The 16,895-nt window shown below is 47.8% G+C and overlaps 2 protein-coding genes across 7 annotated transcripts in view; one reads left to right on the forward strand and one right to left on the reverse strand.

The window, feature by feature from the left end:
- LOC135917824 (uncharacterized) overlaps window positions 1-16,895 on the reverse strand; it is a 205,080-nt gene that overhangs the window by 171,363 nt on the left and 16,822 nt on the right. For 2 of the 5 annotated variants that reach the window (XM_065451422.2, XM_065451425.2), the window contains exons 2-3: window positions 3,815-3,916; window positions 1,088-1,114 (exon numbers count right to left, since the gene is read on the reverse strand). The exons of 2 other annotated variants lie outside the window; for them this stretch is intronic. In XM_065451422.2, the coding sequence (XP_065307494.1) occupies window positions 1,088-1,114; window positions 3,815-3,916 (129 nt within the window). The remainder of the gene's footprint in view (window positions 1-1,087; window positions 1,115-3,814; window positions 3,917-16,895) is intronic. One more of the 5 variants, XM_065451423.2, reaches the window with a different exon arrangement.
- Window positions 16,177-16,895, forward strand: part of LOC135917826 (uncharacterized) — a 103,472-nt gene continuing 102,753 nt past the window's right edge. Inside the window, exon 1 of one of the 2 annotated variants that reach the window (XM_065451427.2) lies at window positions 16,177-16,270. In XM_065451427.2, the coding sequence (XP_065307499.1) occupies window positions 16,267-16,270 (4 nt within the window). In that variant the 5' untranslated portion in view covers window positions 16,177-16,266. The remainder of the gene's footprint in view (window positions 16,271-16,895) is intronic. The other variant, XM_065451428.2, reaches the window with a different exon arrangement.

Raw genomic sequence — 16,895 nt, forward strand, 5'->3', positions numbered from 1 at the left:
AGCAGAAAAGTGGGTCTAAAAATAATCTGCAGAAAACTAAAGTAATGTTTAACAGTCTCGGAAGAGAACAGCAATTTACAATAGGTAGCGAGGCACTGGAAGTGGTAAGGCAATACATCTACTCAGGGCAGGTAGTGACGGCGGATCCGGATCATGAGACGGAAATAATCAGAAGAATAAGACTGGGCTGGGGTGCGTTTGGCAGGCATTCTCAGATTATAAACAGCAGGTTGCCCTTATCCCTCAAGAGAAAAGTGTATAATAGCTGTGTCTTACCAGTACTCACCTACGGGGCAGAAAATGGAGGCTTACGAAAAGGGTTCTATTTAATTGACGACGACGCAACGAGCTATGGAAAGAAGAACGATGGCTGTAACGTTAAGGGATAAGAAGAGAGCAGATTGGGTGAGGGAACAAACGCGAGGTAATGATATCTTAGTTGAAATCAAGAAAAAGAAATGGGCATGGGCAGGACATGTAATGAGGAGGGAAGATAACCGATTGTAGTTAAGGGTTACGGACCGGATTCCAAGGGAAGGAAAGCGTAGCAGGGGGCAGCAGAAAGTTAGGTGGGCGGATGAGATTAGGAAGTTTGCAGGGATGCATGGCCACGATTAGTACATGACCAGGGCTGTTCGAGAAGTATGGGAGAGGCCTTTGCCTTGCAGTGGGCGTAGCCAGGCTGATGATGATGATGACATTCATTGACCTGGTTTCGGTCACTCCTGCATGTGTTTATGTGTGTATGTACCTGGCAAAACAAAATGCGTTTTATAAAATTTCCCGTGAATTCGTTTAAGTTACAGCTTGGCAGAAACATACAGCACTCAAGAACTTGGAAGCACGGAGCCAACTAGACGTTGCCTTCTGAGATGGTTTCTTGTATGGTGTGTTTCTCGGTGTCTTTGCTGTATAAGTGTTTCGGCACGGTGCTTTAAATTCTCACGCGCCGTCTAATGCAATGTTTTTTAAAACATAGAACACGAAAATGCCATCGAAAGGAAAATATATGGCTCATCAAATAAAAAAATCCGGCGTGAATAAGGAAATAAGAAGTTGGGTCAATGAAACAAACCCATTTACCTACCATTCGTAGTGCTGAATGAGCTTTGCTCTGCAAGTGTGATTTGATCAGCGCATTAGTATCCTAGAGACATGATGTTTACGAAAAGTTGCAACATTTTCTCTGTGCCAGAATTGAGAACATAGGTATATTATTGAAAAACAGCTCTAACTACATGGTAATTTGCTGCCACAAGTTCCAGCATTTTATACTTCGCATCTAGTGAATAATAATAACAACATTTGGGGTTTTACGTGCCAAAACCACTTTCTGAATATGAGGCACGCCGTAGTGGGGGACTCCGGAAATTTCGACCACCTGGGGTTCTTTAACATGAACCTAAATCTAAGCACACGGGTGTTTTCGCACTTCGCCCCCATCGATATGCAGCCGCCGTGGCCGGGATTCGATCCCGCGACCTCGTGCTCAGCAGCCCAACACCATAGCCATTGAGCAACCACGGCGGGTCGCATGTAGTGAAGTAGGTTTGTGTTTGTCGCCCCAATCTTGCATATGAAAACCTGCGGTTGGTTATTCCTACAGCTGGCTTGCGATAGGTTCCCACTAACACGCACTACTGGATACATAGTCGTCGTTCCTGCGTTTCAGCATATCAGAAGAAGGCCTTTCAATGGTGCTCTTTTCTCAACTAACCTCGCCATGCTACGAAAAAAAATAATAAGTGTGTACGCAGTCTTGCGGCGGAGCAGTCTTTTGGCACCGGCAACAAGGCTTGAAAAAATGCCCAAGCTATGCCCATCCTGCTCTTTCTAGGCATGATCAACCCTCAGTTTCCGTCTTTGTTATTTGCAAGCGGCCTTTAAACTTACAACTATGCACACTTCTGTCCAAAAGCCACTCAGACATGACACCAGATGCCACTTGTCAGCTACCTTCGGATATGTGGCATAATGACATCTTGCTGCTTGTAAAGAACTTCTTTCGTTATTAGGCTGGTATTTTGTTTCTTTTTTCATGTAATTGAACCAAGGGGGTTCAGCTACACGATCGCGAATGCACGCGGAGACGTGTCTATGACCGAACGCCATATTTCCTTGCGAACTCATACGTAGTTATTAATCGCGGCACTCGTGCGCCTGCTTTTCTTAAGCACTCTCACCGCACTATTGAAGGTATATCTGTGCAAAATCTCCCTATACACGTTTGATCCTGTCGGAAGTCTGCCGAGATACTCGTCGGATGAGTAGCATTGGCACCTAAAACAGAACACGGACTCATTCATACGAGCCAGCTTGCAGGAAATGTCCACTGAAGCTGCTTTCCCGTAAGTCGATATATCAGCAAGCGGAATACTAGAGCAGGGAATGCACCTTTATAGGAAAACAGTAACACGCTAGTCCGATTAACTCAAGCAGTTGGTTTGTTACTTTATCGCCACTAGTTGCCAACTACGTTGTATTGTGGTTGTACTGCAGTAGACCTAAGATCACTTCTAGAAATAATGTAACAATCATATAAAGCCCAAAAATATTAAAGAGAATGAAGAACTGGGGGAAAAGTTTGTTTTTAACCTCCTAACTGGTAGCCGCCTCAGTAGACGCGACTATAAGTTGACCACGCCATGGGCAGAGCCTCTATCAACGCAGGACTTGCTCTCCCAGTTAAAAAGTGTAATTGAAAGGATACATCTTTTTTACATCGAAGCTGTACACATGTACCCCGGAATGCATTTCTGTTGTCCGCGGACAAAAATGTGTGCCAGTCCCTGAGTTAGTGCAGTGCACGGCTGACCCGCGGCGAAGGCGAAGCAGGCTTCACGCGATCTGCCCTAATAATAAGTGATAAATTAAATAAATCAAGCAGCATCCATCGTTTCCAGTCGACGGGTACACTGGAATCCTTTATGAACAGCACATGTATTCATAAGTAGGAAGCATTCCCATGTGTGCAAAGGAAAAAATATATGTGCAAACATATGCCCTTGACTTAGACAAGCTAGTAACAACACATGTGAATTCTGAAAAATGACATGATTGCAGCCTTAAGAACTCACTTTGGTTTTCAAGCAAATCCTGGGATGCATTTTGATGTTGCCCTGGGTGCTGCCCCTATCGCCATTCATGATTTCTCACAATAAACATCCTGATGTAGTGAAAAGTTGGGTTACCACTATGTGCAAGAACTGTAATTATTCGTACCATGTCGAAGTCCAGAAAAAAATATTTTCCGTGTTTAAAAAATTCGAAATAAACTCCGCATGTTACAGGCGTTCATGGGTAACTAATTCCCCACTTAAGGGGTCAATTGACGAGTACAAATGCAAAGCAAAACAAAAGTGAATGTGGACGGAAAAAAAACCACATGGCTCCAGTGGAACACGAACCCACATCCTTCGGAATTCCTCCACGAATTTCTTAGGACTCTACCCCATCCGCAGGGTGGGGCAGCCGCATTCCGTGTAAGTTTTTATGAATTGGCTGACCATCGTCTGGGTGGCCCGCCAGTTATATCACAGCCAATAATCAGGCACAAATGGGTCAACCATGTGTACACCAGCTGAAGAAAGATGAATCGTCCTAACCCTTTTTTAAGGAGGCCTGTACTGCCTACGCTTTCTTCGCGTAGAGCCATCGCCGTGCTCCTTGCCATTAGGCCTCACGTTCGGAGGGCTAGGCGCGATACAACTGTATCGTCACATATCTTAGCCACAAACAAAATAATCAAATTACGTACACATATATCGTGCGTTAGTACTACAAGAAAGACCATAAGAAAACGATTGTCGCTTACCCATTGTTGCACTGAGCAAGGTAGATAGAGATGTAGATCCTGCGATCGACTGGCTCGAGGAAAGCTGCTCTTCTTTCTTCTCACGTATGTGGCTCCTACCCGCTACGGCGGATTGGCAAAGAAATGGTTACATTATTCTAATCTGTAGTTAATAAATTTCCGAATTGGGCTTAGCGCTGTGTACAGTAGGATTGCTTGTTGAAATAAATCAGTAAAATCAGATCGAATGAATAAGAGGTAATTTCAAATTATACGAAAAAGGAAGACGGAATTCCCGTTCTACTCTGTAAGAAAGCTACGCCCACTAGTTTTGCTGGAACGGGAAGCGCTTCGCTTTTGTCGGGGGCTACCAAAGTTTGTAGTGAACGCTGTGCTCTACAATGAATCGCGTTTAGCTTCCCTTGAAAGGATGTTTAAAATACTCACCGTTCAAACATTGATAAGGCTCTATGAATCCACACTAAGAAGGTCCCAGTCCATCTTCATAAACAACGAGCAAATTTTTCGCAGTCGAATGACCACGGTTTCACACGCCACAAGTCATTATATCACAATCGTTATTGAATCCGTTAGATGTAAATATAAATGATGTAATCACGGAAAACAGCTTCTCAAATTCACTAGTTATTGCTTATGCTGATTTGTACCCAAATATAGCGAAGCAGTTTCAACGGCATATTCTTAACGGCTTACTCCATGATCACTTGAATCAGCTCCACACTAACGTAATTATAGCAACGGATGGTTCGCAGAGTGAGGAAAAGGCAGGAGTTGGAAGTTTTTCATCATCATTGGAATGGTCTTCTTCTAGTCGGCTTCCCGACTTCACTCCAATATATCTAGCAGAATTCCTAGCTGTTGTCCTAGCTTTACGAAAGCTACAATCTTCCAGGACAACCGCGGTAATAATAACTGATTATTTGTCACTGTGCACCTCACTTCCTGCTCCCGGCGAGTCACACATAATAAAAACGTTGTACTCACTGGCTCCAAGTCATTTGCGAGGCTTACGATTAATACGAGTACCTGGGCACAAAGGCATATTTATGAATGAGGTGGCAGACAACTTGGCCAAGGCTTCTATCAGCATCCCGGTTCTTCCCCTTCTTCCAACGATGGGTCTTATCATGTCCGTAAGGTTCAGAAGATATATCGTTTCAACATCACAATCAAACCTTAAATCACCCTTGCAACCGCACCACATAGAATTCCCTTGGAGCAGGAAATTTTGCAAAACAAGACAAAAGGAAGTCACATTACCGAAACTACGCTGCCGAGTCCCACCTCTAAATTTTTACATGCACCGAACAGGTCTGGCAGTATCCCCCTTGTGCCACTTTTGCAAAGCATTAGAGACGATTGAGTGCAACTGTGACCAGCTGTTTCCCGGGAATGTACTGCAAGACAAAGTTGTATTTAAGTAGCCGCAAAAAGAATCTTTGCACTCACGGTGGCATGTCGGCGATTTCCTTTTGTGCGATCGCTATAAGCGCCTTATGGTCTGTTTCGATAAGCACTTTTCTTCCGTACACAAACTAGTGAAACCTTTTACAGCCAAAACAAATTCCGAGTGCCTCCTTTTCAATTTGTGCATAGCTTTGCTCGGCTCGGTTTAATACACAAGGTGCATACGCTACAGGTCGCCATTCACCATTGTAGCCTTGCAATAATGCTGCACCGACACCTTCCTTTGATGCGTCGCACGTTATCTTAGTTTCTCGGTGCGGATCAAAGATTGCAAGTAGGGGGGCGGTAGTCAAAACTTGCGTTAAGATTTGCCACTCTTTCGCGTGGTTTTCTGTCCATTGGAACACTGCGCGTGACTTGATAAGCTATCGTAAAAGCGTCGTTCGCTCGGACAACCATGGCGCGAATTTGCTGAAATAGTTCAGCACTCCCAGCATCCGCTGGACGTCAGTCTGGACGTTGGTGTCGGCATTTTCGCCAAGCTTTCGATAAGCTTTGGGTCAGGTGATATGCCCGTTCGACTTATGACGTCACCAAGGAATTTGACTGATTTCAGGGAGAAGACGACGACGATCGCTCGAGCAGACGTGCGGCCGATGGGCTCCGTCGACAACGGCCGCTCGAGCACAAGTTGGATTCGACGGTCTTGGTTTCTAGCTGGAATCAACAGCACTCGACGAACGGACACCGAGGATATCAATTTTTCCAAGGTGGGCCCTCGTTGTCCCACGATATCGAGATTTTGAAGCGTTCTACGCGCTGCATGGCGAGCTAAGCCTAAGGCTCGACATAGCGACGAGAAGCCACCGGCGGCGGCGGCGGCGGAGGCGCAGCTCGAAGACTATGATGGAGACCGTAGAAGGTACGGAGATCGATCCGGAAGAATTGAACGTGCCGGGGCAATGGTACATTAGAAAGAAGAAAGGAAAAGCGGCCCCCCTAGTGAAAAACGAGGCACGCCATATGGAACGGCAGCGAGCCGCCGAGAAGCTCGCAGGAAGGAAGATGGCGGCTAAGTCGGTTGAAAGGCAATTTGCCCGACTTCCGGACGGCGCCGAGAAAGTAGTCATGAGGCCGCACGGTGGTCTCGTACGTCTAATGAAATACGGAAGTGCGTATTTGGCAGACGTAATACTTAAGGCTGCTGGCGTCAGTCCAGACGCCGCCGGAGAAGACGTCATCTTGATGAATGTGAAGCAACATTCCATTCTCGTGCCACCGTCAGCGCGGAAAGGAAACGAAAATACGCGGACTTGAAGCTCCTCGTGTTCGAAGGGGAAAAATTGAAATGACTACGTACGTCGCTATGCCGGAGGACTGCGGAAAAAGCGTCGTGCATGAAGTCCCTTTGTCCTTCTCCGACGCAGAGATCTTGAAAAGGCTGCAAATCTACGGGAATCCCCCGGTCTTGGGAGTACGATGACTCGGAAGAACGTCGAGGACAGTTCTAATACTGTTCGAAGACAAAGAGGTGCCGCGGTGGGTGAGACTTACGCCCGTAGCGCAACGCTGCGTAATCTACCGCAAGAAGTACGAAGTTTGTAACGCCTTCGCACGGCTCGGACACCGCGAGGACGTCTGCCCGGACCCCGCGAATGTGAAGTGTCGTGGCTGTGGCATGGAGCAACCACCACAAGACCATTTATGTGAGCCCAAGTGCCAACTGTGCGGGAAAGGACACCCGCTCGGTGACAGAAAATGTATAGAACTCTACCGTGTTCCTTACGAGGTGAAGAAGAGGCAGTGGGAACGGAAGACCAACATGCTACAGCAGCGGCAACTTCAAAAGCAGCAGCAAGCCGGAGCGACTGCAGAGGTGAATCCCAGGGATCGTTCCAAGGTCAGGCGCGGAAACGAGGACTTTCGTGCCAGAACCGACTCCTTTCCGAGGCTGGAGGAGACCACCGGAGGGCACCAGCAGCGTGGCCGTTCGCGGTCCCGCACCAGGGGCCGCTCCGGATCCAGACAAAGGGGGAGATCAAGCTCCAGGGACCCGGCGAACCCATGGACTAAGAAGCGGAAGCAGAGCAGGGACCGAAATAATGTAAGCTTTGGCAGTGGGGTTTCCCAGGCAAAAGATAAGAAAGATGAGGAGATCGATAAATTACGGAAAGAGGTTGGGGAGCTTAAAGACATCATTAATAAGCTCACTCAAGAGTTGCATAGACCAAAATCACAACCGTGTACGGGTTCCCCCTCCCCCCCACAACACGCAACCAAAATTGGCATCGAAACTAACCCGCCCGGTTCCTATGGCTGCGACTCCCATGCAGCCTGCGGCACCGGAGGAGGAAAATATGGTTATTGAATCGGCTAGACCACCCCCAATGAAACGCAAAGGGGAAGACGTTGATCCGTTGGTGGCACTAGAGAAAAGATTAGAAGCCAAAATCGAAGCTAAATTTGATTCTTTCATGACCCAAATTATGGGAGGAATACAGCAGACTCAAAGCCAGATCCAAGCCCTTACGGGTGAAGTACAAAAGCAAAGGGCAGAATTAGTAGCCATCGGAGAATGGCAACTAAAAGCAGAGGAACAACTCGACCACCTCCAACATGGCCAGAGGCGCACAAAATGAGTCTTTAATCTGGCAGTGGAACTGTCGCGGCTTCCAACGCAAGCGAGCGTTAGTGCAACAGTACTTGACGCTATTAAATGAGAAACCGCTAGCTATAGCCCTGCAGGAGACGGGCAAAGCAGCACAACTCTCGGGATACCAAGCTTTTTCAAGTGACAGGGGTGAGAAATCCCGCGTCACTACGTTCATTAAGAGGAATATTGCGGCAACCTTGCACAAAATCAACTCGAGAGACATTGAGGCAGTGCTCCTGGAAATTATTACGGGACGAAAAGAGGAACCGAGCGTGTTCCTATCAAACTTATACAGCACTCCACAGCACAGAAAGGTTCGATTCAGGTCCCTCTTCCGCAAAGCTATTCAGGTAGCCGGGATAAATCCCTTACTAATAGTAGGTGACTTTAATGCAGCGCATCCGGAATGGGGTTACGCTAAACAAGATCCAAAAGGCAGGCAGCTATGGGAGGATGCGCACGAGCTAGGACTCACCCTACACACGGACCCTAGCTGTCCGACCAGGGTGGGTAACAGCGTGTGCGCAGACACCTCCTCTGACCTGACCTTCTAAAAAAATATGACAGATCTGAATTGGAAAAACTCGGAGCTCAATTTCGGAAGTGATCATTTCATTCTGGCCTCGATCCTTAAAAAAGGGGTGAAGACGCGTCGTGTGCGTCAACCGAGGATCACCGAATGGGGATTATTTAGGGAGAAACGAGAGAAATCTACCATAGGGAAAATCACAAACATAGAGAAATGGACGGAGGTCATCGCGCGTCACGTTGAAGAGGCAACCAAGACGATTGAAGGGGACGATGCCCCAGAAATAATGGATAGCAAACTGCTTCACATGTGGGAGGCAAAACGCGGTATGGAGCGCAGACTAAAGAAGCAAAAATGGAACCGTAATCTTGGAAGGCGGATTGCTAGACATAACAAAGAAATTGAAAATTACGCGATCAAATTATGCGAACAGAATTGGTGCAGCAGATGCGACGAGATGGAGAGGGGCATGAGCCTTTCCAAAACGTGGGGTGTGCTGAGACACCTATTAGATCCGACCAATTCGAAAACCCTATCGGGAATTAGATTATCAAAAGCCAGGCACGCGTATGAGGGTACAGACGCGGAATTTATGGACAAACTGATCACCATGTACATTGGCGATACGCATAGCACCCCCCTCCCGGAATATGACGGAGCTCCCAATGAGGAGCTCGACGCACCCATCACGGAGGCGGAGGTCAGGGCAGTAATATTGGGACTAAAAACCAAATCAGCCCCGGGCCCTGACGGGATAACAAACAAAATTCTAAGAAATCTGGACGATGCCTCCATCAGCGCTCTGACGGAGTACATGCACGAAATTTGGACTAAAGGCCACTTGCCACGCCAATGGAAGATGGCAAACGTGATCCTAATTCCAAAGCCGGGCAAACCCCCTAAACTAGAAAATCTAAGACCCATTTCCCTAACCTCATGCATGGGGAAATTGATGGAGCGAGTAGTCCAGACCAGACTGACGCACTTTATGGAGCAGAACGACCTATGGCCGCACGAGATCATCGGCTTCCGACCGGGCTTGTGTACGCAGGACGTGATGCTCCGACTAAAACATGACATAATTGACTCACGTTCTAGAGACGCCAAGGTAATCCTCGGCCTGGACTTGACAAAGGCTTTTGATAATGTTAAACACGAAGCGATACTCCGCGGTCTCCAAGAAATCGGGGTAGGCGCGCGAACATTCGACTATGTAAAGGACTTTCTGTCAGACAGAACTGCCTGCATGAAGTTCCAAGATATTGAATCTCCAACGCTGAAATTAGGAAGCAGGGGCACGCCGCAAGGCTCAGTTCTTTCCCCGTTCGTCGTCAATGTGGCGATGAGGGGCCTCCCCGAAGCTCTGAGAAACATACAGGGACTAAATTTCAGTATTTATGCGGATGACATCACCCTCTGGACCAACCAGGGGAGCGATGCGAGCATCGAGGAGCGCCTGCAGGTGGCGGCGGATACTGTCGTGCACTATCTGCCGGTAGGGGTCTGTCGTGCTCACCGCAAAAATCGGAGTTATTCGTCTACAACCCAAAGTCGCTCCGGTGCAAGCGTAGCTGGGAATTTGACATTAAAATAGAGGGGAAACCAGTCCCAAAGGTTAACCAAATCAGAATTCTAGGACTTTTCATACAGGAAAACGGATATAATGATGGGACAATGAAAAATCTAGAGGGCTTTGCCACGCAAGCACTTGGCATATTTAGAAGGGTCGCGCTGAAAGGACGAGGCCTGAAGGAAAGAAGCTTGCTTAAACTAACCCAAGCATACGTAATAAGCCGCGTGTGCTATGCCACGCCTTTCTTAAACATCAGGTCAGAGGAGAGGAGGAAACTCGACTCGCTCATTCGACGGTGCATAAAGAGGGCCTTAGGCTTACCAATTACCACCTCCACAGAAAAGCTCCTCTCTATGGGAGGCACAATACCTGGGACGAAATAGCGGAGGCTGTCAGAATTTTGCAGCTTGAAAGATTAAGCCGAACGACCACGGGCAGAGCTATTCTCGATATGGTAGGCAAGACAAACATCCCGCTGGACTGCCGAGAAAATATAATCATTCCCCCCCTCCCTCGTAACATGCATCCCATCTTCCACACGGAGAGGAGGGAAAAAAGAGCAGAAGCACTAATCAAACGCTTTGATTCAATGAACAGCAAGTCGGTTGCGTACGTGGACGCGGCAAGTGGCAAGTCGGGTGCGGCGGTCGCCTCGGTGGTCGACGGCCGAGGTGCGCCCGTATCGGCCGCCACCATTAGAAGCCGCAACTCGGAAACGGCTGAAGAAGTTGCGATAGCGCTCGCTTGCGTGGGAACGGAAGCAAATTTCATAATTAGCGATAGCAAAACGGCCATCTGGAATTTTGGAAAGGGCAGGATCTCGCCGGAAGCGGGAAGGGTTCTGGCCAGTAGACGGCTGAACAGAAAAATTAGCCTAATTTGGACCCCTGCACACACGTCCGTTCCTGGCAACGAGGCGGCCCACGAGTTAGCCCGAGCTCTCTACTTCCGGGTGGCTGTGGAACCGCCCGACTGCCGGAACATGGACGAGCGTGTGCAAAATTATACGGAGATTGTCGAAAATTATCGGCTACGCAGGAGACTGGTGCCACCACCGGATAAAAGTCTAAACAATAGAGAGGCAGTCGCATGGCGGCACCTGCAAGCTGGGAACTTCGTAAACCCGGTCTGGGCATACCATGTTATGCATGACAGAGAAACTGATAAGTGCAAACACTGTGGGGCGAGAGGGAGCCTCGATCACATAATCTGGGAACGCGCTAGCTCACCAGGGGCTAAAGCAAACATAAATTGTAGAGAGGCCTGGGAAGCCCTGCTGCGGAGCGAGGACCCTACTCCACAGCAACACGCTATCCGCCTGGCGGAAGAAGCCGCGAAGAGTCAAGACCTCTTTGCTTGCTTCTAATCGCGGAGGTTCCGGCCCCCGTCCCCAAGGCCTGTGTGCCGGGGACGGGGAGTAGGGGCCTCCTTATCCGGCGGTACAATAAAGTTGCTATCATTATCATTGACTGATTTCACGCCAAACTTGCATTTCTCCGCATTGAAAGTCAATCCTGCTTTCTCGGCAGCCTTAAGCACTTCCGTAAACCATTCATCGTGTTCTTTTTTGCTGGAACCCCAAACCAAAATGTCGTCAATGTATACCAGCACACCAGGTAGGCCCTCGAATACTTGACTCATGGTTTTTTGAAATACCTCCGGTGCGGACGAAATGCCGAAAGGTAGATGCACAAAACGGTATCTCCCAAACGGTGAAGAGAAAGTGCAGATCTTCGATGTGCGCTCGTCTAGCGGTATCTGATGATAGCCGGAGTTCGCGTCAAGACAGTTGAAGTACGCGGCATTGGTTAAACGGGCTTCCAAATCCTCGCGCCTAGGAAGCGGGAAATGCTGCCGCTTTATGTACTTGTTAACAGCTCTGGGGTCCATGCACACCCGTAGCATGCCATCTTTCTTTTTTGCCAGAACTAAAGGACTGGCCCAGTCGGTAGGGTCGTTCACTTTAACAATTATGCCAGCATGCACCATTCTTTCAAGTTCCTTCTTTAGAGGCTCTTCCAGTGCCAAAGGAACTCGTCGAGCTGGTTCCACGACTGGCACCGCTTCAGGTTGCAGGACCATGCTGTATGCCTGCTGCAAACAACCTAGGCCCTCGAAGACATGCCTGAATTTCTTGAGAAGTTCGTCGTTGGAAAACTTGTCTACGCCGCCTACTTTAAGCTGGGCCAGCCCCAAAGCCTCACTAGCTTCTAGCCCGAGTATGGCCTGACGGCCATTTTACACAACAAAAAAATGTGACCGTAGCAGAAGTATTACGAAGCCTTACTTCCTGCGTAGACGTTCCATAGCACGCTATGGTGCCGCCGTTATACGCCCTCAGCACCGAATTCGTTGGCTTCAACTCTTCAGCTCCCTTCAGTTGGCGGCAAATTGACATGGGAAACAGACTTGCCTGCGACCCCGTGTCCACTTTAAAGCTTATCTCGTGATTGTGAACTTGGGCTTTAACCGTCCAATCCCGTTCGTGACTAGATGTCGTGACCTCAAGAATGTGGAAGTCCTCGTCTTGCTGTTTTTTTGACTTCGCTGACTACCGCTGATGCGCAACTACTTGCAAAGTGGTTCAGCTTGTGGCACAAACGACACCTCTTTCCAAACGCTGGGCATTGCTTCGGTTTATGCCAGCGGTTGCCCTTACGACAGTGAAATTGTTCTTTTCCTTGCTTCCGCTCTTTTGAGGGTGGCGCCGTGCGCCTCGATACGGCATCGACTCTGTCTTCCCCGCTACGCCATACTTCGTTTCACTGTGCTGCCGTCTCCGCTACTTTACACATTTGCTCTGCTTTTTGCAAAGTCAGTTGGCTGTCACGAAGCATTTTCTCCTGTAGTCTAGGATCGTGCGTGCCAAATACGATCTGGTCCCTTATAATGGATTCTTGCAAAACGCCAAAATTACACTGCGCTGCTTCCTTTTTCAGGTCACGAGCAAATTTTTCAAATGGTTCACCCTCCGCTTGCTTTCTTGAACGGAATACATATCTCACGTGCTCTTCATTGCTCATTTCGGCGCAATAGGCATGAAATTTTCTCACCACTGTACTGTAGTCGGTCTTGTCTTCATCCAGCGCGAACTGGAAGTTGTTCAAGACGTCCAGCGCGTCGTCACCCGCTACGCTCAGCAGGAGGGCTGCCTTCGATGCTTCCGTTTTCGGCTGGTCCTTTGTCACCATTGCCTGCAGAAATAACTCAAATTTCTGCTTGAAACGCTTCCAGTTTTCCGTGACGTTACCCGTCAGCCGCAATGGTTGTGGTGCCTTCAGCAGGTCTATAACGCGTTCTTCGCCGGAACGGTTCCCCTCAGGCGTCGACAGGCAGCCCAGCAACTTCTAACACCATGTAACATGCCAAGGGAGACGACCCTTACAGCAGCATGGTCAGTGCAGGAAAGAACCAAGGTTTATTGAGAGCGTGGCTTATAAAGACATGAATGCAGCGCGCTGTACAACTGCGCATCACAGATGCGCATCCGCGCTGATATATTCAGTACACGCGTCCGATACAGTATGGATCATCCGGACGGCATTTACAATCTAGCGCCTAAAGTTCAGCAAAGTTTTTTTTTATATTTGAGGAATAATTTTGTGTAATGTATGGAGCTTGATATATGTACGAAGTGTTCGCCCAGAGCGTTGGCCTGGTCTTCCAAGGTTATCCCTTGGTCGTCCACTAAGAGCAAAAGGTGGATTTGTTGCCCCTTTAGCTTTCTTAAGCCATTCCACACTTCTGCCTCCTGCGTGTGTGAATTAATACCGGAGAGGAACCTTACCCAGCTTTCTCTCTTTGCCTGACGTCGTTTCCCCCTTCCCTGCGATTTAATTTGCTCAAACTGAATTAGATTTTCGGCACTACACGATCTGCGCAATTCGCCCCGTGCCTTCTTCTGTCTCTTTCGCGCCTCTCTACAGTCTTCCTTCCACCAGGGAGCACGTCTTGTAAGTGAACCGCCATTTGTCTGCGGTATAAATTTTTCGTCTGCGTCTATATTAAAAGCAGTAAAATATGAAACTGCATCATCCATAGTAAGATCATTTACAAAATATCGTGGGAAATAAGATGATTCTTTAAAATGCTAATGCTAATTTCCATCGATGAATATGCAGCGGCTTCTTATGCAGAGTTACCAGGTTTACAGCTACAGGAATGTGATCACTTCCACACAATTTATTGATCATGGGCCATTCTAGAGGAGGCAGGAGAGAAGCGGAGCCTGTTGCTGGATGTTGCTAGCGGAGCTTGCTGCGAGACGTGCAGTTTTCGGCAGCAACGCCAGCCACCCACGATGTAGTCCAACAAGGAGACGATGCAGGGCCTGCTATAACTGGGCCTGCAAACGCCAGCTGTACGTTGCCACTATAGCCAAATATGATATAATCTAGGTTGGCTACTGACATAAGGTTAACCATTGCTACCAGCAAGCTTGGAAGTCATAAAGAAATGAGAAGGTGACTGCAAAGATGGAAAGTAAAAGAAAGACGAAGGTTGGAGGGAGAAAGAGACAGTAAAAGGCAACTACCGATTTTCCCCGTGTTGGTCAGTCCGGGGGTGTCGTCTACGTGAAGCGGAGCCCAAAGAGGTTCGTTACCGTCACCGAGGGGCCGTAGAGGTCCAAACTCTCAGCCAATGCTGAGAGTTTGGACCTGGGAGTTTGGACCATGTGCAGACTTCGCGGAGTCTCCCAATAGACGTTGCAGCGCGCTCATTGGGAAGAGTAAGAGAAGAGCCCTGCTGCATACGCGCCTCGGACGCCTCTCTGCATCCACATTGCGGTATATCACTGCTTCAAAGCCTGTCGCATTAACGTCGACATTCGTCGTGAAATAAGTTCGACGAAAGCATTCTTTTTGTTATTTTTCCAGGATATCAACTATAGGCGAACGTTGAATCCCTGTATATTCGCAGAAGTAAGCGTTATCTATACACTAAAAGTACTCATTCGCTTCGAGAATCAGTTAAAGGCGGAAAGGTGCAGTAAATTTTGCGGTTTCTATTTTCCTATTACGTTTATTGTAGTATAAATTTGTGTTGTCGTTCTCATACGAACATTGTGCGCTTACATACCCATCATACCACGCATTTACACTTTCATATGCACTATCGAGATTTCGCACCCGTATATCTGTGCGCTTCGACGATAGCTTGAAAATCTCACCGAACATCGAAAAAGAAAACCTTAGTATTCTACCGCATTTGTTTCCCCTATTTTTCATACCAATCCGCGGAAGATGCTTGATGTAAATCTACCAAAATAAAACGACAAGCATACATTTATAACGTTGATATGAGACCCACGAAAGTCAACTCGTTAAAAAATTCCGCCGAACGCAAGCAAGGTGCAGCGCCATATCATCGATATTACTACGTCATTTCCCGCCTGCACTGCTGGAGTTGAATGGAACAAATGCATTATTTATCTCAGTTCCTACTATTTCCCCTGCGCTGTTCAAATGAAATCTTGCCTGCCAGATTATTTAGAAAAGATAACTACTCTGGTATAACATGTATTCAGCATATTTACTTTTATTTGCGCCGGAACATCCGCGCTTGACATTTGTTCTGGATTCCGAATAGAAGTACTAAAGGTCTAATAAAGCTTATCATTCACGAATATTTTGCTGGCTCCCACGAACTGCAATGAAGAATTCTAATTATCTTGTACATACTCGCTTCAGAGAGAGAAAGATAATTTATTAGAAATACAGAGAGGTATGACATCGCTAGTGGGCTCGGGCCTTGTACACTGCACATGATAAAAGGAAAAGGGGACAAAAAGAGTGGTACAAGGTGATGATGAGGACAGGAAGAAGGGATGCGTATATACAGCAACCGCATAACGCATTGCTTTCCTTAAAGGTTTCAATTTTGCCCGTGATATTGAAATGTCCAAAGCAGCCCTCGTGGCTGTTGCTGCTACCGCGCAGTCGCACATTGCGCGAGAAACAATACTTGCATATAATTGTTGCCAGCCAGTGACCACGAGTGCAGAAACCAGCGTATCTAGCTGTGAAGCACACAGAGGGCAGTCGCAAAATAGATTGGGGAGGGACCGAGACATTTGGGAGCGTTCGCCGCATTATGTCGCATTGTATTCTATACTTACGTTGCGATTCACAAACATAAATAAAGCAGATTAGCGCACATAATGCAGCGTCCGCAGCAGCCGTTAAAGACGAGGACGACGCTGCACGAGCGCCGAAGCGCGTGTATCGAGCTTCGGGATCGCAACGAGCGCACGTAATCTGCTTCATCCGCCGATCTTCTTAAGCACAGCCATGGGTAAGCAACAACCATTGTGTTATGGTATTACCCGTAGTTTTTACAGGTGATATCCCCGTAAATATATGGGGCTCTAAGGTAATTATTCAGTGGTTGGATAGAGATCGCCCCTGTGCGTTCTAGGCCGTTATGAACAAATCAGTGCTGACGGCTTCCCGCAAGTAGTTTGGCTACGGCTACAAATATCCCTCGGCAACAGACGTCGTTTAGTTTCTTTGGGATAGACATTAAGCTGCGTGAGTGGTAGACGCTGCTGCGTAGGGATGATCGAGTTACCGACGCTTCCGTTCGGCGTTTGCTCATTTGTCGGTTCGCACATGCGTTTCAGTTGCTTAGCTGAGTGATATCTCGTAGTACAAAGGCGTCCATTGGTTTGCTGCATACATGCATGTGCTTATTTGTACGGGTAGGTTGCGCTACTAAAGACAATGGGATGTGTGTTGCCAACTGTTTGGTTGCTTTGAGGAACATAATAGCCCCCACCTGCTTAGGACGTAGCACTATGCACTGCTAAAGTAGTGCGAGTTGATTGTAGTACGCAGAAAAAAAAGACATGGCATACCTTGGGAAATCTATCAGCACGTTCCCGCTTGAAAAAGAAAAGATCTTGTGCGGGTATTATGCA

The sequence above is a fragment of the Dermacentor albipictus genome, chromosome 3 (genome assembly GCF_038994185.2).
Source record: "Dermacentor albipictus isolate Rhodes 1998 colony chromosome 3, USDA_Dalb.pri_finalv2, whole genome shotgun sequence".
Taxonomy (NCBI): domain Eukaryota; kingdom Metazoa; phylum Arthropoda; class Arachnida; order Ixodida; family Ixodidae; genus Dermacentor; species Dermacentor albipictus.